General features: G+C 45.5%; 1 protein-coding gene across 1 annotated transcript; it reads left to right on the top strand.

The window, feature by feature from the left end:
• Positions 1-2,352: 2,352 nt before the first annotated feature.
• Positions 2,353-26,046, top strand: LOC115322217 (phospholipase A1). The gene is made up of 6 exons (XM_042292544.1): positions 2,353-2,361; positions 2,502-2,627; positions 11,280-11,579; positions 19,714-19,966; positions 21,376-21,570; positions 25,808-26,046. The coding sequence occupies exons 1-6, from the start codon at positions 2,353-2,355 to the stop codon at positions 26,044-26,046; spliced, it is 1,122 nt and encodes a 373-aa protein (XP_042148478.1).
• The last annotated feature ends 1,236 nt before the right edge of the window (positions 26,047-27,282 follow it).

The raw sequence follows: 27,282 nt of genomic DNA, 5'->3' as shown, positions 1-27,282 counted from the left end.
CCTTCGTTGTCTTGTGTAAGTGTTTTAGAGAATATAGATTTTGATACACCATTTCCCATTTTCCGGCCCTTGACCTCATCTCTCATTTTTAACAGACCGCATTTTTTTATTCTATTGTTGCCAGAGGTGACAATGAGGTTCTGCCATTGTTTAATCCGTGAGTACTATTTCTTTAAATCCTTCCGACTTCACCTACTAGTTTCTCACCCTAAAACAATACTTTTAGTCTACAGATTGGATGTAAATACAATTTATGTTCATTTTATTTTTCAAGTTCTGCCCCTTCTGACGGAACTGTCCATTGATATCACTTTGGCCCGCATGGCGGGGTCTGTCGGCTCGCAGTCAGACGTAAGTTCTACACGCTACGAGAAAAATAAATTAATACATTCTTGATGATAATAATTTTCTTGGTAATTCTAATCACCATTCATAATAAAGACGAATATGCTGAGAGCTTAGTTAAAAGACACTGAAACCAACTTTGCAGGCGATGTATGAGGTATCTAGGTCAGAAGTGGAGGGCGGGGGGGGGGGGGGGGGGTAATTGCTTTTTTAATACGTCGGATTCATAAGAGGCGAGCCATTTTCTTTTTCCACTCCGCCTACTCCTTCCCCTTCCCCCCACCCCCCTCACCCTCACCCCCGCCCAAGTCTCCAAATACTTCGCAGGGTAGTGATGAATTGTAGAAGTTCACTGATCATTCAAATATAAGTCGTAAGCAAAGTAGACACCTAGAAAAATTAATGTAAATTGAACCTGTTTGTAGCTTGGCTTAGGCATTTACCTTCGACTCTTCGAAGTCACATATAGCCCGTTTATAGAAACCTTTCGACCGCCTGACACAGCTGTCGATCGCGTCAAAGAAAAAAAGCTTGAACCATGTTAATTTTTGATCGAAACTGTGGGCGGCTCAGCCTGCCGAGTATTCTGTATGTGTGTCCCTACTCTGTCATAGACTGAAAGTAACAATTACAAGAGGGTGCAGATTAGTTGAATTCACGTAACAATAACAGCAAAAAAAGATTACTGCTTGCATACTATCGTGAAGGTATGCGAAGAAGCTTGCTACCGATTGGCAGACTTCTTTTGTTTGCGCTCCGGTGTGTGTGTTCACAGTCTAGAAATTTCTCAGTTGCCAACAAAATAACTGCTGAAAATTTCTAATATAGGTGTACTATTTGTGACCTGAGAAAAGCGGGTTATCATATTTCTTGCGTAAACATTTATATTATTGCATATGTAAATATAATTTTATTCGAAATTACACCATCACTATAATAATAAATTTTTACAAATCAAATTAGTAAACAATAATACTAATATAGTTACCTTTTTTCTTCTTCTTGTGCTTGAAAAAAGTGTGTGAAACAATATAACAGTGGATTTTGGGATCGCTAAACATGACAAAGCTCCGTCGTCACCCTACGCATAACAAAATGTTTAATTTAATTAACTGGAATGAAGCAAGTAAAGTTGAGCTGATATGGCTATAAAATTATGAAAGTGAAACTAGTACTAAAACATATTCTATATTATTCTTCAAAATTTTCAATATTATGATCCACGCTTACTTAAACTTTGCCCAACTACCTTCCCTAACCGTCCATCGAATCAAACTAAACGAGCTTGGACCCCGTTTGTTTACGGTCGAAATAAAATAGTAAATCATAAACTCAAAAAATAAATTTGGCGGTTTTTTTGCATGTCGAGTTAGAGAACCGCACTGGGGACGCTCCAGCCGAGTACTGAAGAAATATTGTGGCCACCTGGGAAACTTTCGGGATTCGAACCCGCCAACTGCCATCCGTAGGCCGGCGCTTTGCCCCAGAACCTCCGAGGTTAAGCAGAAATTCAATCTGCTCAGTGACCGAGTTTGGGTAGCCTGATTGTATTGCATACTGAGAGTAAGATCCACAGGAGGGTGTAAATTAATTATGTTCACGAAATATTAATATTAATAAATGGCGTTACTGTGACGTATTCTTTCGAGGAAGTATTAAACCAGATAGCAATTGTTTTTCTGCCCGCGTGCAAAAATGTGGCAACAATAAAAAAAATATGAAAAAGAAACAATGTCTATACTTACGCTAAAACCAGTGCAAAAATATTATCCGGTTGAATTCAGAAAAGTGTGCTTTATTGAATCAGTGGGAGTGAAGAAAAAAAACAAACAAGTGAAGGATGTTTATGAGGGTAAAAGCGCTAAAAGCAACGGACGAGCAAAAGAAACGAACAACACAGAGCGCTCTGTGTTGTTCGTTTCTTTTACTCGTCCGTTGTTTTTAGCGCTTTTACCCTCACAAACATTGATCACCAACCAGCCCAAGTTGGTGATCCATGTTTGATCCATGAAGAAGGTTTGTTTGTGCTCATTGCATAATTTTTAGCGGCCAACATGAGACTTTCAGATTTACAAATCTAAATGAGTCATTTTATGAAATAGTTTTTCAGCACTCAGCATTCAACTTATTTATACGTTTATTTCTATTAATTACAGGACCCAGAAACCAGCTCTCAGTCAAAAATAACTGTCGTAGGGAGCATCACACGGTTCTTCGGAGCGTTTCTAAACCTCCTTGAGGGAGTGCTTCCAGGAAATTTCTGGGACACCTTATTCCCCAAGGTTAGTTCTCGAGCGATCTTACACATATACGTAATGGTAAGGTCGAAAATACCTTACGCAAAAGAATTTCACGCGCAAATAAATAGCATCGCCGCCATTCAGAAACGGGGTTGGGTTCTGCGAATGCACAGTGGCGATGACCCCATTTCTTTGCGTACACAAAGCTTTTTGTAGGGTATTCTTAAACTCGCTAAAGTACTATACGCTTCCTATGTTAAGACTTGTCTGTCTTTACATTATGTGATCTAATATGGCGACCATGAATGCAAGTGATTTTGTGAACGACATTTCATCAAGCTTAATATACAGGGTGTCCCAAGTCACAAGGTTCGATCTAAAATGAATCGTAAAAATCGACGCATACTCGTAGTAATCTAAACTTTTCGTCAAAGGTGTGATTCACAGGTCGGTTTTTTGTTGTAAAATTACAAATCGTAGCTCCCTTTCTGTAAAAAATAGGACGAAGAAACTTGGTAAAACATATAAAATAGCGCAACAGAAAGACAAGGACAAGAAGTATACAGGACAAGCGCTATGTCCTGTATAGAAACTTGCCTGGGTGAACGGCGGGCGGCGACGCAGACGACTAAAGCCTGTTTCACATGCGGCGACTGTGCGCAAAAAAATCGGTGCGACGGCCGACGCAGCGAGTGCGATCGCAATATTTCGTTTCACACGCTCCAAGAACCGCGTGATATCTGCCGACGCGGTCGGCTCTTCGGACACGGACGCGACGCGTTTGACTTTGCCTCAAATGCAACAAAAACATCTTAAAAAACATAAATGTTTTACGAATACAATAGGTAACTAGAAATTTCTAATAATTAGGCATTAAACCAAAAGATTTTAAGTGTCTCAATGTTTTTCGATTTCGCAGCTGAAAGCTGACTAATGAACCGCTGGTTGACGAGAAACCGATCGCACCGACTCATGTGACAAAAAACAACTTGGTGTAAACCAGTCGCAGAGCCGCTGCGACAGTGCGACTGCGATTTTAAACGCAGATTTATTGGAAATCGCACCAATTTTGGACGAGAATTGCAGCATGTGAAACAGCCTTAAGTCGAGTTGCAGGGCGAGTTTCACGCTCGTATTGATAGATGTCGTCAGGAGCAGCGTCGGAAGGTGTAGCCGACCGGCGAAAGAAAGCAGACGATACGCAGAAGAAATCCGTCGGCAGCATGAACGCCGTCATGCTACAGCGCTTTCTTTTATTTTTTTTTTTAATTCAAGTTTTGCTTTTATTGCTTGCATTTATTTTTAACCAAGGTAAATTAGAAAAAAGATTATGTTCATTTTAAAGAACTACGGTGGCCGCGAGCAGTCTTGCGTTGTTTGAAGACCGGTGGCGTCGCTGCGTTTCCAGAGGAGCTAAGCTTTTTTCTTTCTTTACTTTTTCCTCAGGTAAGTTCGCTCTTTGCAAATTAAAAAAAAAAGAAAAGAAAAATAAAAGCACCATATGTGGGCAACGCTGCACAAAGTCGTAGCGGAATAGGTTAAGAAACCGAATTTTCCGGTCGATTTAAAGAGCCTGCCGTCTCCTTGAATCACCCGGTAGATCAAGCCTGGTGACTTGGGACACGCTATATACAGTGTGACAATCACTATATCACGCGGGTCCAGATTTATTTGATAATTTCAATCTCAGCAAAAGAAAAAGAAGGTTTTGGCATTTGAAAGAACTAAATGTTGAAATCTAAAAAAAAAAGCAAAAAACAAACACACACACAAACAGCTCTCGGTCAAGTGAAATGTTTTACGCAATTTAAACAAAATTTTCGGAAGGCGCAATCGATTTAGGCCATGCTGTAATCTAGAAAGCCTCAAGAGAAAAGCTATGACAAACACATATACCCCTAATGTTTCTGAGATTGTACCTGAAATACAGTGGAGGTTACGTTTGAGTTTTCGCTTTCTACGTAAATTTGTTTGCGTTCATGCCGTCGTTAGACGCTGGATTTCGAATTACAATTATAGGAATCGGAGTGAAATATTTCCGCACAACATAGGCAATCCGGAGAGCATTTCCCTACCAGTAAATAGTAAAAACTAACTAAACGTTTCGTCTAAAAGTAAAGAAAAAGCATTTATATGCATTACGGAAGGTGAGCAATCTTCTACATCAACCAAATCGAGACGTTAGCGGGGTGAAAAAAGGAACGATATAGGTGTAACTTTTTACACAGAATTTTGACAGTCCGCAATACTATCATTCATGATTTATTATTTTTATTTCCTAGAACCTTGTGAATTTTTTTTAGAATGCTTAATGGGATCAGAGCGTCTTAGCAAGGACTACGAAAGATATATATTTGATTCAACGTGATTGTTATAATCTTGCCGCGAGTTCTCAATGGCCGGTGCGCTCATAAATAATATAATTATTATGCCCTACTTTTCTTTCGACACCATTAGCTTATGCTGGCGTTTGATTGGTAATTAAATTATTTCCGGCATTACATACACACATACGCCATTGAGGTGTTTTAAGTACAGTTTTTTTGTTTTTTTTACTTTGCAGATCTTTACAGGCGTGAAACTTACATTTATGCTGTTTGTGCAGGGGAGTTACAAGCCAGGGGGACATTATTTGGGGGCTACTTCGCGATAAGTTGGCTAATATATAAAATTCGTTAATCTCTGCCTTCCTTCGTTAATCTCTGCCTTCCTTCGCTGGTCGGCTACACCTTCCGACGATTCTGCCTAACGCCATCTATATATATAAATGAAGATTATGTATTTTCATGAAGATGGAGACTAAAAAGTGCAGCAGTTGTAATATTGTAAACAAAGAGGGGAGAGAGGGATTATTGAACTTATTGAATTAAAGTGAGGGAAACGGAAAATTAAAGAGAGCTGGTAACAAATTGGGCCAGGAGCGGGGATTGAACCCGCACCCTTGACCTGCCCAGGGCGATGCCTTAACCGATTAGACCATCCCGGACACTGGTTTCGGCGGACTCAATTTTCGATCAGCTCTCTGTGTACTGTTAGTTTCAAATTCGCTTAACTCGGTATACTCTAAAAAACGTCTGTGCGTCTACTTTCAAGCACAACACTCGGAGAACCAATCAGCGGAACTTACGGAGGCAGCTCAGCTTATGACGATGCCGAAACATCTGTTTAGACCAAAAAACGCAGTCTGAGTTGTGACATTAAGCAATGCAAAACGTCACGTTTGCATTGCTTAATGTCACAACTCAGACTACGTTTTTTGATCTAAACATATGTTTTGGCATCGCCATTCGCTGAGCTGCCTCCGTAAGTTGCGGTGATTGGCTCTCCGAGTGTTGTGGTGAAAGTAGACGCACAGACGTTTTTTAGAGTGTAGGCGACAGCCGTTGCTGATTTAAGACCCGCGCTAGTTCCGAATTGCGGCAGTGACGCGGCACTTCATTTCAGCATGCAACGTTAAGGCGTCGTTCCTAACAGGAAAAGGTTGCGGGTTCTGTCTCCGCTCCTGGCCCAATTTTTCGCCAGCTGTCTTTTTCTTTCCCTAACTTTAATTCAATAACACAATAACTTTATTGAAATAACAAAAACACTCGCAAACATATATCTGTTTGGTCAAAATTAAAAATTCTACCCTTACACAGTGCCTGAGTTATAATAATAATGGTTTATTTCCATCCTTTATGATGGTAGGGCCCAAGAAAATAAGCTGCAGTAAGCAGCTTGACGAGTCCCTGGGCCCCTACAATGGACAGCAGGAAGCATGCGGGAAAACAAACAAAAAGCAACATAATAGCGTGCTAGAGGCAATGATGTTAGAAATCAGTGCACACAACTAAAAGCACTTTTTGCAAATGTTAAGAGAGAAAAGGATCATGTACAAGCATATAATAAGCGCAAGTCTCTAAAGGTTAGACTTTCTAGATCAATGTTATTGCTGTTAAGGTTGTTTAACAAATGTGGGAGTGTGGAGCTTAACATTTGAGAGCTATAATTTGTTCGCTGCGTGACCATCTTTCATTTCTCTGGGTTACGGGTAGGATACTGAGAAGTTTTACTCAGCGACGCAAGGTTTTCCAAAAGACATGTACCTCTTATTTTTTCACTTTTATAACTAGTAGAAAGCCGATACTGATATAACTTACGAATATTGATTATTTGAAAGATCTTAAATAAATCAGCGGTATGAAAGTCGCGTGGCACGTTGCATATACATCTCAATATTTTCTTTTGCAACATAAAAAGTTTTTCAATACTGGTAAATGTTGACGTTCCCCAAACAAGGTGGCAATACGTTAAGTGGGAGAAGAATGATGATTTATAAAGCAATAATTTAACATTTGTTGCTAACACAGATCTGTATCGATTTATAATACCCACTACTCGAGCTAACTTTGGGATAAGATTATAATCCCAAGACATACCCTCACTAAAAATGACTCCAAGAGTTTTAAAACAACTAACAATTTCGATTGGAGTAGAGCTAAAAGTGAGTACTTTAGACAGCACCACAGGCTTGTTTTTTGGACGAAAAATCACAGCTTTTGTTTTATGAATATTGATTTTCAAGGAGTTGCTATCTTCCCAACTTTTTATCTTTGATAAGGTCAGATTTGCCATATCGATTAAATCGTCGTAAGTATCGGAAGAAACAAATACGCTCGTATCATCCGCGTAGGTCCCGAATTTTGCATGCTTATTTACGTTAACGATATCATTAATGTATAAATTAAATAGAAAAGGTCCCAATATGCTCCCCTGTGGGACCCCTGACGTGATGAACCTTACAGTGGATGAATGACCGTTTACATTTACATACTGTTGGCGATATTCTAGGTAGGACTGTAAAAGTAGCAAAGCTTGTCCGCGGATGCCATACGCTTCAAGCTGTTTAAGTAAAACCACATGACTAAGGCAGTCAAATGCCTTTGTAAAGTCTAGAAAGACCCCCAAAACATATTTTTTGTTCTCAAAATTTTCCAAAATATACTCTTTTTGATTAAGAAGTGCAGTTTCAGTTGAAAAGTTCTTCCTGAAACCGAACTGCGATGAAGTTACGAGGTCCCACTTATTTGAAAAATCTACTAGACGTTGATAAAGTAACTTCTCCAAAGCTTTAGAGAAAACAGGCAGTATAGAAATAGGCCTATAGTTACCTAACTCGTTTTTGTCACCTTTTTTTATATATAACAGTTACTTTTGCAATTTGCATTCTTTTGGGAAACACACTTGTTTCCAAAGATAGATTAAAAATATAACTTAACAATGATGCAATTAAGTCAACTACATACTTGACTGGGAGAATTTGTAAGCCGTCGGCATCACAGCTCCCGCTGTTTTTTACGTGTGTAATCACATTAAGAATTTCCGAACTATCAGTTGGTTTTAAAAAGATGGAACTACAATTATGGGGAAAACATGTTTACAAGCATTAGCTACATCAGCGTTAGCACCAGCGCTAACACCTATGTCTACAAAATATTCATTGAACACATTGGCCGACTCTCGATTGGTTAACTTCACACCTTTATTCTGCAATGTTTCGATATTATTTGATGCAGGAGCGCCTTTAACCAGTGAGCCTAAATGTTTCCACATAATGTCGGTACGGCCGTTTGCCGACGAAAAAAGGGAAGAATAGAAACTCTTTCTTGCATTCCTCAGCTCTTTGGTTAAATTGTTTCGGAAAGTCTTAAACTCCTTAAGGACACCTGGGTCACGCGTCTTGATGAAACGTTTATATAGCGCATCTTTCTTTCAAATTTTTCCAAGCAGACGGGATGTTACCCATGGTTTACGACTTTTGTTGGATACCACTACAGATATATATGAAAAGTGGCGTTCATATAGCCTAAGAAATTGCTCTAAAAATGTGTTAAAGGCATCATCAACCGTTGTTTGCATTAGCACGTTGTCCCAAGCAGCAGCTGCGATGTCCTGTCTAAATGCATCGAGGCTATTTTTATTTATGTTTTGAAAAACCGCAGGTCGATGTTTCATAGATTTTCGAGATACAGTAAGCTTAACACACAAAAATATTGGAAGATGGTCACTCAGGTCACAGCTTATCACTCCGCTGCTCAGTCTGTCTGTGTGAAATTTAGTTTTAAATAATCTAACGTAGTTTCAGAGCGTAGGGTAATTCTTGTTGGATGGACAATGGTATTAGTACATCCATACATACTGACTAGGTTGTTCATTTCCTTTTTCGGGGTGGTGTCAGAATACATATCCATATTAAAATCCCCCCCGCAAATGACATTGTATTGATTGCCATTTATAAATACCAAAAAAGTCTCGAAAGCTTCGAAAAATGCTAATAGGTTCCCATCCGGTGGGCGGTAAAATACAGCAAAAACATTTTGACCATTACGTAAGCATAACACTTCTATGTCCTTCGTTATAAAGGAATAATCACTTAATACATCACAGTCGATACCTTTTTTAGTCAGAATGCTTAATCCCCCTCAACGCTTCGAAATGCGATTTGAAAATGTGTCGTGTGAAGGTAAACGAAAAATGTCAGAGTCATCATTGTACCAAGTCTCGGTAATCATTACAATATCAAAATTAACACCGAACTGATCAAACAGCAGTTCAAGATAATTACCTTTGTTCACCGCGGACTGCGCATTTAAATGAAAACACTTTAAATTGAAATTGCCCTCTTTCTCAAGGTAAAATTTTATTTCATTCGGAAACAGTGGAGCTTGATTTTCCATGAACTGGAAAAAGAAACAAGTTAAAAAGTAAGGAATAATCCACATCACCCCTACGCCAGCTTTGACAAGTCATCTTCATTCTTTACGACATACGCTTGTTCACCATCCCGCTTTCGTACCAGAATGCTTCCATTTCGATGCCATGCACAACGAAATTCAGACGTTTTGGCCCAATCTTTAGCCACCCAGAAAAGCGCTCTATTCTGCTTCGTCATGTTTTCAGCAATGAAAACATCCGGCTTAGTTCCCGACAGCTTTTTTTTTATTTTGCAGCCACTGGTCCCTGACAGACTGCCTTGCGAAACGGATGATAATCGTGGGCACTTTATCACGTCTTGAGGGTAGTCGGTGTACGGCGACTACCTCGGTCTCTGTCAGGGGCGGAACCTGCAGCCGGGACGCAACGTTGTTCACCTTTTCCAGCAAGTTTTCGTTTTCAGTCAGATTAACCCCATGAAGCTCCAGATTTAATTTTCTGGTTTGCCATTCAAGATCGTTGATTTCATCCCGCAGTCTGCCGACCTCAGGAGCCGGATTCTCATTTTCTACGGTGTCCATCCGTTTACGCAGTTAATTTCGGTTTCGTGGCGAACTTGGTTTTTTAGGAAGGTGTCATACTTATCGCTAACCTCCTGGACTTTTTTCTCAATGCTGTCTATCGTCTTTTTTAGAGGCGCCAAGCTGTCTAGCATACGGTTTATGTCCGCAAGCAGGCTTGCAACGTCAAGCTCCGGTTTGGGTTTGCTAACTTGGCTCCCCTTCGATCTGCCCGGTTTACAATTGAAACACCGCCAACCCTTCTTGTAACTGTCTCTTTTTGATTTGAAAGTCAACTCGGACACACCAGAGCAGTCGCCAAGGTGGTAAACACACCCACATTCGGAGCAAGACAACGCGTGTTCATCATCGTCAAACACTTTGTCACATCGTGAACACAAACGGTCATCGTTGTTCGACATACTCCAAGACAAAGCAATAACTATGCGCACAAACACATTAAAAGAAAATGCAGCGTTTGGCAGCAGCAGCAGCGTCGGTAATACTAAAACGAGGCGCTAGATAGTTAAAAAGTTAAATAAAAGACCAACCTAAAAGTAGCACCGGCAAGAAGTTAGAGTCCGTGTGCCATCCGCGCTGCCGCCGCTGCCAAAGTGACGCTCCGTGTGTTCGATGGACCCTTTTATCGCACAACCGATTGTGGTGCTGCCATAGCCTCGAAATTCAACTGAAGCAACATGCGTTGTAACGATGGCGAGTCACCGTTGATGACTTGCAACGCTGGCGAAACTGCGGCAGATCCGAAGGCTTGCAGCTTTCCAAGGCAGGCTCAGCGTCACAGCAATGTCGATGAAAATGAGGCAGATCCAGAGGCTTGCAGTTTTCCAGATAGGCTCAGCACACCGCCAGTCGGGGTAACTGAAAGTAGCACCGGCAAGAAGTTAGAGTCCGTGTGCCATCCGCGCTGCCGCCGCTGCCAAAGTGAAGAGGTGCCAAAGACGTGAAAATACCCACATTTATAATACCACAACCCGTAAGGTCGAGCGGTAACGTTCTGATTATTTAATCTTGGTAAAACAGCAGATTCCCCATTTCGCCATTGATACTGCACGTTGCACGCTAACAAAAGACCGTGAGCCAACTTTCTTTCAGAATACGAGAGAACGAACCACGGCAAACAATACCAGGATCGCCATTCGCCACTTGCCAGCGAAAGGCGAATGGCGAAGCTTAGAGTACGGATCGGACAAAAAAGTCGATACTCGCAGGGACAATGCGGATGACGTTTAATTTCCCCCTTGCCCCTGCGCACATTGCAGTTTTTAAAACTCCTTTTCTGAGCCTGGCCATTTGCTAGGGTCCGAACAATAGTTTGTGTTTCTTTTTAGTATACACCATGGGGAAATGCCACCGCATGCATTTTTGAGAAGGTGCTAGAAACAAATGGTTAAACAAAGATGCGACCAAACTCTCGTTTCAGATAAAGGACAGCAGCGGCGATTACGTCTGCTACGCTTACGTCGGCTGTTTCACGTCCGACGACGGACTGACTCTCCCGACTTGTCTTCCGGATGACCCCGACAATGTGAAGACGGCACTTCTTTTGTATTCCCGAAGCAGCCGCCAGACGCCGGTGACTTTGGACTACAAACCGGGATCCGGAAACACGACGCTGACTCAGTTCGCCACTCAGAGACCCCTCGTCATAGTGGTGCACGGATGGCTCGAGAATTCCAGCACAACGTACGTTCCGGAAACCAAGGATGCCCTTCTTGATAAGGTTAACCCCCTTCTTTTTAGTACTTCTATGCTCCGTGTTACTTAAAGTTGGACCGCAGCCAACCTTACAATCCAATGGTCAATGAAGCAACAAAAAAGTGCATTGTTACGTCACTCGTTGTCTTTGTGCGCTTCTCTCTAACCGGCTAAACCAATCACGCACAGAAAAAAATTCGCCGAAGACACTTAAGACTGCTTACGTGTAGGAATGCGGAATCATTCCTACATGAATCGCATTCATACACGCAGAGCGCCACGTCTTCCTTTTTCACTCGGCTCTCCGGCGGTGTCATCCCACTCTCCCACTGCGCATGCGCGGCGTCCCCGCCGGCTCCACGGCTTCCGTGACGATGCATCTGCGTAGCTATGCTTTTCTTTGTGGTTTATTTCTGACGCGCGTCCGCTCTGACCTTGAGCGGCGCGTGCTTGATGACGGATATTTACGGCCGTCTTTCGGGCACAACGCCGACGCCGCTTTTTCTCGTAATGGGACAAGTAAGGCTTTCGCGTTAAAAGCGCAGGATCCCGATACATTCAACGTGTGTGATTGCTTCAGTCGCTGCAGGCAAGCGCAAAAAGACGACGGTGTACTTTTGTCACTGCTTAATCGGTTGCACCGGGTACTATAGCCTCGGCTGCGGTCAGTCTTAATTTTCCCTCACCCTCTTTTTCGACGCCCCTGCTTCGAAGGATGGCTTATCAATGCGGATTTAAAAATCATTTGTCCCGCACCAGTCTAGCAACCGTGGGCGCGCCTTAACAAATCCTAGACTCTCAGGCGATCTGGAACAAACGTGCTGATAGAATTATCGGCAAGCTCCACGAAAAAGCGGCGTTTCAAAACGGTTCAAAGCGTTCTTATCAGCAGACGACACGAGCTGATGGGGCCAACCAAGGAGCGCCAAAAGCGCACTATCATGGTGTTTGTTATGTTTCTGTACCTGGTTTATCATCGGTGAACCAACCATGAGCAGAAACGACCTATAGTGATTTCCGCTCTTCACGCTGCTTGGTTGGTACCATTACCTCGTAGCGACGGCTGCATAAGGTCTTATAAAACGAAGTATTTATTATAAGCAGACCGGTTTTCGAATGACGCTCTTTTTATCTAAACTTTACGGCAAGCTTAATGTCTACCACACACAAAAAAAGAAGCAATATAAAATCACCTTCCAGCACAGGCAATATGCATCCAACGTTCCACCGGTTCCGGCGCTTTTGCCCATAAATGGCGGGCCGATAGCATATCGAGCGCCACCGAGAGAACGCACCACGAAAAGACGTTAAGCTTTCTAGAAGGCTTGTCAACTTACTTCGATCTAGTAATATTGACGTGGACAGTGCACACACCAGGAGCAAGATGGCGACGCCGACAGTCCATGATTACTACAAACGATGCACGTTTTCCACTGCCAAGACGACTCCATCGGATCCTATATAGCATCGGCTGCTGCCGGATTTAAACCCCCCTTTCCCCCTCAAAAAGAAAAAAGTAACAGTTCGGTTCGGACACGCGTGTCAGGAAATAATTTTAGAGCAATATTGACGGCGCGAGACGCGATTTAGTCGGTAGCACGGTGGTCGGTAGTCAATTCCTTTTCACTTACTTTCTCTCTCGAAATTTCGGACGCGTGGAGGAGAAGTGGATCGGCTTCGCCTTCACGTTGAGGTGGAAAGAGTGAATGACCATCTCGTTGAGCGGATGACCATTCCGTGACGTCATGGAGTTTGCGCGCAGAACTTCAAATAAATCTCTCGCCATCACTACTGCTCTAAAATTTTTTTTTTCGCGTAAAATTTAATTTTTGACATGCGTGTCTCGACCAGACTGCTTAAAACTTTTTTTCGTTGTTATTTTTTTAGTTAAATGGAGTATTGCGGACGGCCAAGTGGCGATGCGACCATAAACGGGAGAGCAATTAATTTCAGAGAGAAATCACAATTTCTCAGTCCTGTCAGAGTGCATCCGGCATGGGATGGCAACCTCTCGCGCGTTATAACCACTCCTGTCCACGATGGCACGTTGCAAGTACGCGCAGGCATTCACATTTATTTGATATTTCGGTTCATTTTCAACACACACCTCCGCATTAACATTACTCCATGAGCTCTTTCATAAAAATATCAAAATATGGGCGCCAAAACAGGAGAAACATATTAACCTTGCGTACATAAGTTAGGCGCCCCGATTCGTGGAAGTGCATTGACGAGCCCAGCTGCACCCAATGTAGCCCAGCTGCAGCATTCTCGCTTCAGAAACATCGATGGGAAAAAAGGACGAACCCCCACTCTGTCCGTGTGCATCCGTACTCGTCCCTCTTCCCATAATCGCGCTGTTTTTACATCGGAGCTGTTAAGGGCTAGTTTTTCCAGGATCGTGTCCGCCAGCAAATAAATGTCGACACAATATCCCGGACAGCTACCGCCGTCGCTCATAGATGGCGGCAACCATTTCAACCTTTCAACTCTGGCTTGCCGACTTGCAGCCGGCGATTACTTCATTCCCACCATAGTACAGCTTCGCTGGTCTTCCTTCTTCGCCAGAGTGGACAGGCGGAAAGTTTTTAATTATCACAAATGCAAAATCAATTCGGCCAAGTTTCAAGGATACCACGACTCCCTCTTCTGCCTTCAATAAATACATGTTCAAGTTTGCGCACGATATTTCGAACAAACGGCCGCGTGTTCATTGTCGCACGCAGAATCTGGGAGGTCTAATTATATTAATCTACAACGAGAGGGAACCCAACGAAGGAGGCGAAACCAGCGTACATTTCTATCTAGAAATATTCGACTGACGTTCTCGTCCACCGTATGAAAAACACAAATACCCTCCTCGTGTCGCTTCGATCTGGCCACTGTTAAGTAGTGGAACCACTGACCTGCACTGCAGACCACAGGACCCGGGCACTTACCATCCGCAAGCATGCCACGGCGCGAGACTACTTCTTCATAAACTACCATCGAGAGACTCGCGCCATCCTGAACAACTGGCTGCAGCCAAATTGCTGTCGCTACCACCTCCCGCTCTACCAATCAACCGGAGCGAAGGCGGCGCAAGCCGTGACGTACATCAACGGACCGCATATAAAAAGGGGAGCGCGGGACCAGGCGCGGCGCGCGACCAGAGGAACACTTGGTCTGGTTGAGCCGAGAGCTACCATTCCTCTTCTCATCTTTTTAATTATATCATCTAAAACCCTACCCTGGCTTGACGTTCCTGCGTTCTCGTCCCTCCCTCCGGAACCTAACAACTGGTGGCAGCGGTGGGATGGACGAGAACGCAGGAACGTCAAGCCAGGGTACGGTTTTAGATGATATAATTAAAAAGATGAGAAGATGAATGGTAGCTCTCGGCTCAACCAGACCAAGTGTTCCACTGGTCGCGCGCCGCGCCTCGTCCCGCGCTCCCCTTTTTATATGCGGTCCGTTGATGTACGTCACGGCTTGCGCCGCCTTCGCTCCGGTTGATTGGTAGAGCGAGAGGTGGTAGTGACAGCAATTTGGCTGCAGCCAGTTGTTCAGGATGGCGCGAGTCTCTTGATGGTAGTTTATGAAGAAGTAGTCTCGCGCCGTGGCATGCTTGCGGATGGTAAGTGCCCGGGTCCTGTGGTCTGCCGTGCAGGTCAGTGGTTCCACTACTTAACACCACGTGTATCACTATACCGCGTGGTACGCGTCAAGGACCCCGCAGGCTGACCGTCGTACAGCTGCGCTGGCTGAATTTCTCATCTACTGGTGAAACACGAGACTGCCATTGAGGCTGACTGACTTCCGGCTGTCCAAACATGCACGCAACACAATTTTTGTTATTACTGCGTTGGCGGCAGACATGTTGACGTAATTATCTGCGGCATCTTGGAAACTTCGTGCATGCTTCGCAACTGTTCTGCAGACGGTGTTTGTGTGAACAATGTGACCGTCATGTACCAGGAGGAAACACGCCTGAGGCAGTGTCTGAAGACTGTCTTTCGTACGACGTATTGGCAGCGCGACTGCGGCTGAAGGGACACGTGAAAGGACACGTGGCGTTCCACTCGTGCATCTTATGCCGAGAGCGAGTCATCTGCTTCTTTTGCAGGAGTTCTGGTGACGTCAGAAAAACGCCGAGCTCTGATTGGCTCCGATTGAAGGATAGTGGGTGGACCTCAAAGCAAGCTGCCTCGAGGTCTACCCACTCTCCTTCAATCAAAGCCAATGAGAGCTCGGCGTTCTGACGTCACCACAACCCCTGCAAATGAAGCAGACGCAATTGCGCTCCGCATATGCTACCACTTTGAATTCAATGACCTTGCGGCGTTGTCCGACTCCACAAAACGAATCACGCGAAGCGAGACGCCTGAAAATAATGAGCCCCCGCCCGGTTTTTCCCAAGTTGTCATTGATTAAATCAATAACTCTTTACTCCAATACACTGTCGTGGTTGCTAAAAGGGGGGCGGTCTGGACCTTCGTCGAGCTGTATTGCCTCGCTTTCGCCACCGGCACATGTGTAATGAGAATGAAGTTCGTATCATGTCGCGTCGTACGTGCATCTTTTTTGTGCGTTTCATTGTCAATTAGTTCTTTCTGCGACCAATCTGTATTGGTTAGGCGGGTATTCACGCAAAAATATTCGGCGGTGTCGGACCAACACCGCTATAGACAAGGTCTGCTGCGCTCTCGATACGTTGGCACTATGGGGAGCAGCGCAAGTTTGTCTGCTTCCTTGCGTGGAGGTTCCACTGACGTCAGAACGACGAGCTCTGATTGGCTCCGAAGGGGGGATTGTGGTTAGACCTCAACAGTAGCTGACTCGAGGTCTATCCACTATCCTGCAATTGGAGCTAATCAAAGCTCGGCGAATTCTGAAGTCACCGCAACACCTGCTCAAAAAGCACATGAACTTGCACTCCTCATTGGGCTACAGCCTAGTGCAGACACGAATTGGATACCAGTGTTTCGTCAGCGTGTGGCTAGAATTGAGATCCAACCGACGCGTCGGCGTATACTCAGCTTCGGGCACGTGCTCAATCACCGCGTTGGTGCCGTCGCATTATGCACACGCTCCCTCAAGGAAGAGGGGGATATGAGCAAGGGGGCCTCGCTTTAAGTCACTGAGAGCTAAATAAAAGCAAAGCAAACCCTATTATCCTCACCTTTTTTTGCGTTCTGAGTTGTTTTTTGAGATACTGATTGGGTAAAGGCGCAATCACTTTGGCAGCGGATCAGTCAAAAGATACTGGGGACGCACCACGCTGGAATTTCAAAACCTGTCCGTAACTAAAGTCTGAGTGGTGGGTGTACAGACACAACGAGGAACCTACGCACACACCTTCGAGAGTTCGCACAAAAATAATTGTCAGGAATTTCACATGTCAGAGCTGCGCCTGTTCAAAATAGGTGTGCCAGCCTGTTTACTCGCCATGTCTGATGCCTCTAAAGGAGGGGAAATTATGCTACCTTTCTATGAGGGTTTAAGCATGCCAGAGCACTGCTGACAAGCTGATCAGCATTTTATTTTTTTATATTTAAGTCTTAAGAAAGAAAGAAGATAAAACAGACCTATAACATGTCCTTATATAGTGAATACTTCAGAAGCGCATAGTGCTACGCTATACCTGACAACAATTGGGGGTTAAGCGACATGGGTTATTGGTGCCTGCGGCCTGAACTACGCAGGGCTGCGGTTAAGAATTGACCAAACCTTTCATGGTTATCGAGTCTCTTCGAGATTAATCTCCTGTTAATTGTATATTCATCATTCCACTCCTTTGCGTCATGCCGTGGTGCTGGCGTTTCGGGCCAACTCCTAATCAAAACTCTCAGCGAAAAAAAAAGAAAAGACGCCACTCAAGTTAGGCGTTTTGGTAGAATCCAATATGAAAACTTGCTTTGCGTCAAAATGTCACGGTGGACTGCATGTTGTTGCATCAAAAAAGCTGGGCGAGTTGTACAAAAAGAAAAAAAAAACTGCGTTGTGCGCATATTTATAAAGCCTAGAACTTGGTCTCTCTCAACGGGCGACGAGTCTCCCAGCTGTAGATGAAAAATTTATCCAGCGCATACAACGGTTGTCTGGGTTCTTTGACGTGCATCACGCAGTAGTGCGACCACCTGTCGGTATGATGCTCATCCAGATCGAAACGAGCAGGGGAGAGGATTTAACCCAGTATCTTGGGTTCTGCAGCGAGAGCTTTCGCTCCACGTGCTTCGAGCTGGTGTGCGCTAGCCCACTCGGCCACCAATCCTTTTTTTTTTCTTTATTGCATGGTAGTTACAGCAACATTCATGTCATTCTAACAGCGCTGTACTCGGCCACCGATCCCCCCCGGCGAGTTGCCAAGACCGGCTTTAACGTATTTCGCACCTGACCAATCCTTTCGAGAATGAATGCGACTAGCCGCCTACAATATCGTATCTCAATGGTTTTATGAAAAGGGACGTCGTTCTTCTTGCCCATACCCCATCGCGCATGTGTCGCGACACTAGCCCTGCAATGGGTGCTCCTATTTTTTAATATTATTTTCAAGCACGAGCGGGTGTATAGGTGATTTTTCGTTTTAGCCCTGCCTTCTGTCTACCCACTATTCAAAGCGAACCGGTTGCACAGAGGCAGTCCTCCCGATCCTCAAAAGTCATGTGTTGCTGATCTCTGAGTATGTCGACGCGGTGTGCACATGTGCGACTGAGCACCGGCGGCTCTTCGGAGGGATAGGCACGCAGAGTGTGGTTGTGCTGACGGGTATTAAAATAGAGTCGGGGACAATCCAAACTCAAACGGCCAAGTGACGACCAAAAGGTACCGGTGGCTTTGCCCCAATGCCAGAAGTTGAGCTAGTAACCAGATTCAGCATGCGGACGAGACTGCATTGGCATGCTGACTGAGCCTGATCGAGCTTCACAACTGCGCTTGTCGTTTCTGCGCACGCGGTTCTACTAAGCTTGTTTCTATTTGTCACAACCTTTGCTCGTTCGGACATGGAAAAAATCAGTTCTCTGGAAAAGATACCTCGCGCCCAGATAATAAAAGCGACGACGAGAAAGGGGCGGCAGCAAAGAGTAAACCCGAGTCAGGACTGGTTCACATTGAGGCGTTTCTAAATGCGGAAAAGGAATATCCGTTGAGTCACATAGCACTAACCCTGGCACCTCGTCCGCATGCCATCCCTCGCAGCTATAGTTCAACTTCTGGCGTGAAGGCAGCGCCCCCCGGGGTCCTTCCGGCCGTCACTCGGTCGTTTCGGCTTGCATTGTCGACGACTGCACATGTTTACTTGGCCACTTGTAAGACTCAGTTTTCTGCCAGCCGAACCAAGCTGAACCTTTTGTGCGCCCTTAAAATTCGTATATTCAATACCATAAACCAAACTTCTTTTTTTTTTATGCGGAGAGAAAGTTGTCTGCTTTTCGCGCAGGGGTTGCCGTGACGTCAGAACGATGCCAAGCTCTGATTGGCTTAGGTAAGCATAGTGGGTAGGCCTCAATGCTAGCTGCCTTGAGGTCTACCCACTATTGTTTTCAATCAGCCAAGAAGAGCTCAGCGTTCTGACGTCATCGAACTTCCTGTGCAGGAAGCAGCAGAACTTGCGCGCCGCATGTTGTTGTTTTCTTTCGTACACCAACACTCGACCCTGACGTAACACCGCAGCGGTGGCGCTCTTGTCGGCACTGCAGTTGCGCAGACGTTTCACGCGAATCTGGTGTCTACGCACCCGTAGTGCCTACGCTCTAAAAAAAGCTCGTGCGTCTACTTTCCTCCACGACACTCGAGAGCCAATCACCGCAACTTACGGAGGCAGCTCAGCAAGTGACGATGCCGAAACATATGTTTAGACCAAAAAATGCGATCTGAGTTGTGACATTAAGCAATGCAAAACGTCGCACTTGCATCGCTTAATGCCACAACTCAGGCAGCGTTTTTTGGTCTAAACATATGTTTCGGCATTGTCATTCGCTGAGCTGCCTCCGTAAGTTGCGGTAATTGGCTCTCCGAGCGTTGTGCGGAAAAGTAGATGTACGTGCTGTTTTTAGAGTGTACACCTGGTCTCGGCAAACGCCGACTTGTTTTCAAAGAGCGTGTCGGTATATAGGCGTAAAAAATAGAGCTATTTCAAACATAAACTCAGCCACACTACAAAAAAAAAAAAAATGCAGGAAGACCTCAACGTGATCTTGGTGGACTGGAGAGGAAGTGCTTCCCAACTGAACTACATACAGAGCGCCGGTGACACAGCCCTCGTGGGAAGACAAATTTCTGTACTCGTACAGGGCCTGATGAAGTCGTACCCGGACGCCCTGAAGGCCTCAGACGTCCATGCTATTGGTCACAGCCTGGGCGCGGGAGTGGTCGGTTTCTTTGCGAAGCACTTCAAGAATAGCACCGGTACATTGATTGGACGAATTTCAGGTACGTCTTTGGCACACATATGGAATGCATTTTCGTTTTGTTCGTGGAGTGAATATGATACTTGATTTTTTTTGCGTACATATAACTAATTTAGTACCACTGCACGTGTTTGAAATTTCGTGCGTTGCTTGAGCTTTAATGCATCAAAGCTCTTTTATTATGTTTTGTTTCGTGTTTGTATAAATAAGCTTTTTTATTATTATGCATCCTCCACATCTTATAGCATCTGCGATGCCCAGCGTATCGCAAATTCTGTGAAGAGCAGCCATCTGAAGGCCTATAAAATTGCTCTAGGTGTATTGACATCCGCTGACTTAAGTTCATCCGCTCGTAGCATTTTTTTTTATAGGAGGAGGCGATTGGCAGCAGTTAATGGGAGCTTTTTGTTATGATATTGATGGGATGCAGCTGCAAGTACTATAAGTTTAAAGTAGATTCGTTTATTTTTGTACCTATATTCGCCCGTTGCTGTTGTTTTAGAGCACAGCTCTTAGGCGCCCGTTTCCGCGTTGAGCGGCTTCGACGTCGCCGTCGCCATGTCCCGCCCCGCTAAATTTAGCTGGAAATTGAATTGGTGTTGAGGTAACGTGAAGTCAATTTTCCCACTAAATCTAGCGGAGAAACTCAATTTTTTCATGGGTGACGCGACAGAAAATCATGTGACATCATTTTCCCCGCTAAGCGGAGAAATGTATTTAGAGGAAAATTTCGCGTGGAAATTTAACGAGAGGAGGAGGGAAGAGGAGGAGGGGAGAGGAGGAGGCTGCTGGGTCGTGGAAAGATCGTGCGCCACTTATAGACACTGAAATGTTTGGTTCAGCATCCCTTTAATCCCTCCACTCATTTCTTGTGCCACCCACCCATAGGAATACGGAAATTTATGCAGCATAGTATACTATAGGACTCCTGAGCTGAAGCTTTGAATAAACTGTGGTGCCCTCATTTTGGGTAGTACAAGCTCATCTGATTGGGCCTCCTACTACTCATAGTACGATGGGTGAGCTTTTGTCTTTCTGTGTGGTGCTGAAAAACTGAAAAACACCTTTGGACGTCCGAAATGGGCTCGATTCAACGCCGCAAGAATATCGAAAGTGAAAGATTCATGATACCACCGCTGGGGTACGCCTCTCTTCTCTCTGGAAAATAATGCCCAGAACATCTCTCGGCTCATGCCCTTAGCGTCTTAGTTTTTACTGTGCTTCGAGGCCGTTCGAAAGTTTGCTGTTTCCTTGCGTTTTCCTCGGTATCTAGCTTTCCGCACCAGGGCCGGCACGCGTGTACATGGGTGACGGTTTGAGACGCTCAAGTTTTTACTACCCAAAAAAAGTCTTAACAGGTCCCTTTTCGCAGCGCCCCCTGGGTAACGCAGGAGGCTTATGCACCGACCTAATTTTTGTCATCTTACGCAGCTCTGGACGCTGCCGCGCCTCTATATGCGGACACCAGTGTCTACGTGTCTCTCAGGGACGCGGTGTTTGTGGACGCCATTCACACGAGCGGAGGTAACAAGACCATACTCAAAGAGTTCGGCATTTATAACCCCATCGGACACGTCGACTTCTACGTCAACGGCGGGAAGGAGCAACCAGGCTGCAGTGCATTGAGTAAGATACGAGATTAATACCCACAAAGATGTAGACGCTAAAAATGAATTCGCATTCACTGCCTCGTAAGGTGCTGAACACTTGAGTTACAGTCTAACTCCGTTTCACTTTAACTCCGACCGCAGCGCCGCTAAACGGTCCGATGGGGTCATTCAAGCAGCGCCCATCATCACGGGAATCGTCTTCTTGGTGCGTTTGCTACACCCTCATAAACAGGGGGTGTAGTACTTACACCCCTTGTCTCATATATGCCACCCAAAACTAAATTTCGACGTTTAGTCTACTGACGTCGAATTGACAATAACAACCTTTACGAGTGGCTTGATAGCTGTGTGATACAACTTACTAAATAGCTAATGTACATTAAAGGTAAACGTTCGGCAGCCCTCTGCCTGGTTAGGAGTAGACATGAAGCGAAAAATAGGGAATCTAACCAAAAATTTTTTAATAAAAGTTTACCCGACGTTTCGGGACCAGTTCGGTCCCTTGCTCACGGGTGAGTGACGAAAAGAAAAGAACACGTGTCGTCTAAGTGCACATACGGATGTAGGGGGCTTTGCTCACGTCGCGCAGTCCCGAGACGTAGCTGCTGGGCAGGGAGCCCGAAGAACGATTCACGTTCCCCTTTGTGCGCTGGATAAACCAGGACTCAACGAAGAGCCGCTTTCGCCAATTCTTCTCCAAGGCCAGCACGGTGCTTCCCTCGAAGTCGACAGTGTGGCCGGCCTCTTCTGCGTACTCCGCGAGGGCGCTCGCCTCCACATCCTTCTTCCGGACATCATATTTGTGTCGCGTAAGCCTCTGCGAAGTTCTTACTTTCGCCAACGTATGAGGCCGGGCAATCCTTGCATAGTATGCGGTAGACCAAGCCTTGGGCCCTTTCTTTGGGGGGCCGATCCTTTGGGAGGGGGAGGCGATGACCGATTGTCGACACGGGCTTATGAGTCACCGCAATCCCGTAGCTACCGAGGACGCGGGAAAGGGTCTCGCTGGTGCGGCTAATGTAGGGGACAGACGCGAACGGAAGGGGGACTGCTGCGCCCTAGGGGTGGATGCCTTGATTTCTCGAGTATCCGAAGAATAAACCGTTTAGGGTAGCCGTTCTTGCGGAGATCCGATGTGATGACCTTGATTTCTTCCTGGAGGCTTTTCTTTGTGGAGCAGGTGGCGAAGGCGCGCCTGAAGAGTGCAGAGGCCACCGACGCTTTATGACAACGGGGGTGGTGGGAATCAAACCCCAAGTATCTGCCAGTATGAGTTGGCTTCCTGTAAACAGAGAAGCTTAGCCCACTGCCATTCCTGGTTACCAGTACATCCAGAAAGGGATTGCGGTGACTCATAAGCCCGTGTCGACAATCGGTCATCGCCTCCCCCTCCCAAAGGATCGGCCCCCCAAAGAAAGGGCCCAAGGCTTAGTCTACCGCATACCATGCAAGGATTGCCCGGTCTCATACGTTGGCGAAAGTAAGAACTTCGCAGAGAGGCTTGAGCGACACAGATATGATGTCCGGAAGAAGGATGTGGAGGAGAGCGCCCTCGCGGAGCACGCAGGAGCAGCCGGCCACACTGTCGACTTCGAGGGAAGCAGCGTGCTGGCCTTGGAGAAGAATTGGCGAAAGCGGCTCTTCGTTGAGTCCTGGTTTATCTAGCGCACAAAGGGGAACGCGAATCGTTCTTCGGGCTCCCTGCCCAGCAGCTACGTCTCGGGACTGCGTGACGTGAGCAAAGCCCCCTACATCCGTATGTGCACTTAGACGACACGTGTTCTTTTCTTTTCGTCACTCACCCGTGAGCAAGGGACCGAACTGGTCCCGAAACGTCGGGTAAATGTTTATTAAAAATTTTTGGTTAGAGTCCCTATTTTTCGCTTCAGCTAATGTACATGTCAAAAACTGCAGCAAGAAAAAAAAAAAAAGCACTGAGGTTTCGCAGCAGGGCCAACAAACCTTTGAGTGTTTTCCTGATGCTCTAATCAACAGAATGTAAGGGCGCAAGTGAAGCAGGTGTATATCAAATATTTTAGTGAAAAACCTGAGACTGAGGTATTGACAGACGACGACAAGGAAGACAGGGAGAACGTCTCAAACACAACTACATGGCGGGACCGAGGGACCGGGACATCCATGTCTTCTGCGATTGGTCAGCTCCGCGCCGCTGACCAATCGGAGCAGGCGGCGATGTTGAAGACTAGGGCCCCTGTACTCTTTAATGCGTAAATTAGATATTTTAATGAGTTATATTACTCAACTATCAAGCCGCTCGTAAAAGTTGGTATCGTCGCGGTTCGACGTCGGTGAACTGAACGTCGAATTGTAGTTTTTGGGGTGTCGTATAAGGGACAACGGGTGTTAGTACTACACCTTCCATTTCTGAGAGTGTATCCACGCTAAACCAATTACGCGCAGTGATTGCCCCATGATCCATTTTTTTTTTTTCTTTTCTGTGCGTAAACGGTTTATCCGGTGATATTAAACACACAAAGAGTACGAGAGCCTTGACGACGCACTTTTGGCGCTGATTGATTGACTCCATCGATTCGTCGGATTTGGTCGTACTTGTTGGGAAACGGACTAAAGTAGGGAAGCATCGGCACTCTTTTTTGATAACACGTTGATATGGCGCTTCCGATGTCTGTAATTTACCCCCGGAAGTCGCTAACAAAACTGTTACACCGATCTTAAAAAATAGCCAATGCGAGTATATAAATCTATAGACCGATCCTTAGAAACTTTATCGAGCGAAAAGCGACCTATAGGACAGCTCTACGTTGCCCCAGGGATGTCCAAAAAAAGAAAGAAAAAAAAAAGATGCAGCCAATAATTTTGTTGAACCACGACTCGTCGCGGGAAAGTCTCTCACTGTCTTTGCCCACCGCGCTGTGGGACGCGTTCTGAGCACGCGCCGTAGCTTTCTTCTGGCAAAGGCCATACGCCGCGCATGCCTTCACAGCCCAGCGGTTCGGCGTTCTTCGCCGGGATGATAAGCGCCGTAAAGCGCGATCCAAACCAACGCTTCTTTTTGCGCCTGTAGGTCGTGCGGCTGCGGATGTGACGTATATTCGTGACGTCGCGCCGCTTCTTCGCTCCTTCCGGGCGCGCATAAAAAAGTTGGTTGAATTCAACTTCTTTCTCAACGCGCACAAAAACGCGCGGTGACGTAGCAGGGCGCTCCTGTGCCCCGGCCAATCGGAGGAGGGCAAGCTAGTTCCGGCTCCGCGTGTCTCGCCGTCTGGCTGCCCTCTCCTCCCTCCCTTTTATTCTCTTCCAACATGACAACGCGATCACTCTCTCTCTCTTTCTCTCGCCGTCTGGCCGGCCAGTCTGTCGCAGTTGCACTTGGCTTGTGCGCTCGTGCCTGCGTGCGCGCTCGCCCGAAGTTTCGCCCGTCCAAACCAACGCGCACGGTTCTGACTCAGAAAGCGCGCCCGGAAACAGCAAAAACGCTACGAAATGCGTCACATCCGCAGCCGCACGACCTACAGGCGCAAAAAGAAGCGTTGGTTTGGATCGCGCTTAAATCAGTATACCTGTGCGCCGAGAAACTGAGGGAGAGGAGGAAACAAGAAGGGACGTTGGAATGCCGAGCCAAACGCCGGAGGCCGGCGTATCGCGTTCTAACGCGTTTGGCGAGTGCGGTGGAGACAAAGGCTGCTATGTGGCTTTAGGTCTACCGACTAATCCTTCCAACCAGACCTCGGCATTCTGCAATCCCTGCGCGCTCTCGTCTACTCCTCTCCCTTTTAGGTTCTCGGCACCTATAGACTCTAAAAAACCCCGTGAGTCTGCTTTCCCGCACAACACTCGGAGAGCCAATCAGCCCAACTTACGGAGGCAGCTCAGCGAATGACAATGCCGAAACATGTTTAGACCAAAAGACGCTGTCTGAGTTTTGCATTGCTTAATGTCAAAACTCAGACTGCGTTTTTTGGTCTAAACATATGTTTCGGCCTTGTCATTCGCTGAGCTGCCTCCGTAAGTTGCGGTGATTGGCTCTCCAAGTGTTGTACGAGAAAGTAGACGTACAGACGTTTTAAGAATGTGACAGCTTACGAAAGTAGGGTGTGGCTGCTCATCCTTCTTGCCTCCTGATTCGTTCTTGGCTGTTCTTATCGGCTAATGCCGCATTTTTATTGAATCAGGAAGCTGCCTGGAACTCACTATGCCACGGGTTTTTTAAGCTGTCAGTGACTACAGACACGGTTGTGCGGCGTTACTTATTCTATGCTCTCGGGTTTCAGGCCTATTCTGCAGCCACAAACGTTCCACCCTGTATTACCTGGAGTCCCTCACAAACGACCACTGTAACTTCACGTCAACACCTTGCCTCGGAGGACTGGAAGCTTTGAAGAAAAACAAATGCGTCCCCGGAAAGAAAGACCTCGGTCAACTGGGCTACTACAGTATCGATGCCCCTGGACGAGGAATCCAAATACTGAACACTAACGCACAAGCAGAATTTTGCATTAGCAAATCGTAGAGCCATACAGTAAATTTTAAGGGAAGAAGAACTGACTCGAATACGTGGCGATCAATGAAGTGACATTCTACACTTCATTTCGCATTAAGTGCGACCGAAGCCAACACTACAATCCCATGAAGCCCAATCAACCCTTAAATATATCAATGAGTTTCAATTGATTTTCTAATGTATTTTTATGAATACCTTAGAAGCTCAATTAAAACTCGTTAATAATTGTTGTAATGGAAGCAGCACCAAAAATTTTATTCTTGCGGCACTTCTTGTCTATCCGGCGATATGGTACCACCAACGAGATAGAGGGGCTTAGACCGATAAACTGGTATCCCGTTCATCAGGCAGAAGTGTCCTCCAATAGGCCGCCGCCATGTTATACAATTTTGATCACTAGACACGTGACCGTACCAAATCCTGAGGCTTTAACGAAAAATTAAGCCAACATTCGTATTGCGATAGCTGTAAAAAACATGATAAACTATTTTTTTTATTTCTGTTCACACCAAAAATCAATGGCTAGCTCAAAAAAAAAAAAAAAAAAGACGAATTACAGAACCGCAGCTGACGATATCTAGCCGAGACATTGCGAAGCAGCCCGAGTTCGTTTCGTAAGAGCACCTTTTGGACTAAAACGAAACAACTATCTCGTCGGTACTGTCATTAAAGATCAATGAGACATTAGCTGTGCGCAGTACTTTGTTAAGATCTAGATGTAAAACTATAAGGTGACGTGTCTAGTGGTCAAGAATGTGCAGAGTGGCGGCGGCCAATTGTCGGTCACGTTCAGATGTCAGTTCATCGCTCTAAGGCCCTCTACCTCGTTCGATACCGCCGGCTAAACCAAACATGCACACACAAAAGCGAAGGGATCGCGTCCGCCGTATTTCCTGAGCTTAAATGGTTTAGTCGGTATGACAAACGCACAAAGGATATGGGGGCCGTGACGTTGCACTTTTTGGTGCTGCTTTGTCGGGTCATAGCTTCGACCGCTGTAAGACTTAAAGTGAAGCTGAGTGTAGCATATTAGCTCGCATAGTGTTGCGCAAAAACAGAACGGATTGAGCGAATTACTGATAAGCGTAGTTAGTGTCAAACGTTTTTGTTACATATTTTGTTAAAAAATATTTTTTACAGGCTTCAATTTTATATGTTATATTGGCGTTAAAATGGAAGTTCTACACTATTTATGTAACAAATGCCTCGTGCGTGTATTTTAGGCTATTTCGCGTGCGACGTTGT

The sequence above is a fragment of the Ixodes scapularis genome, unplaced genomic scaffold, assembly GCF_016920785.2.
Source record: "Ixodes scapularis isolate PalLabHiFi unplaced genomic scaffold, ASM1692078v2 PGA_scaffold3__209_contigs__length_174095766, whole genome shotgun sequence".
Lineage (NCBI taxonomy): Eukaryota > Metazoa > Arthropoda > Arachnida > Ixodida > Ixodidae > Ixodes > Ixodes scapularis.
The sequence above is the reverse complement of the archived record's forward strand: the minus strand, read 5'-3'. Positions and strand labels throughout refer to the sequence as shown.

Bases quoted from the DNA above. Each gene is read 5' to 3' on its own strand.
- LOC115322217 (XM_042292544.1), top strand. The intron at 11,580-19,713 runs GTTAACCCCCTT...AAAAAAATGCAG, and splicing joins AGGATGCCCTTCTTGATAAG to GAAGACCTCAACGTGATCTT. The intron at 21,571-25,807 runs GTAAGATACGAG...CTCGGGTTTCAG, and splicing joins ACCAGGCTGCAGTGCATTGA to GCCTATTCTGCAGCCACAAA.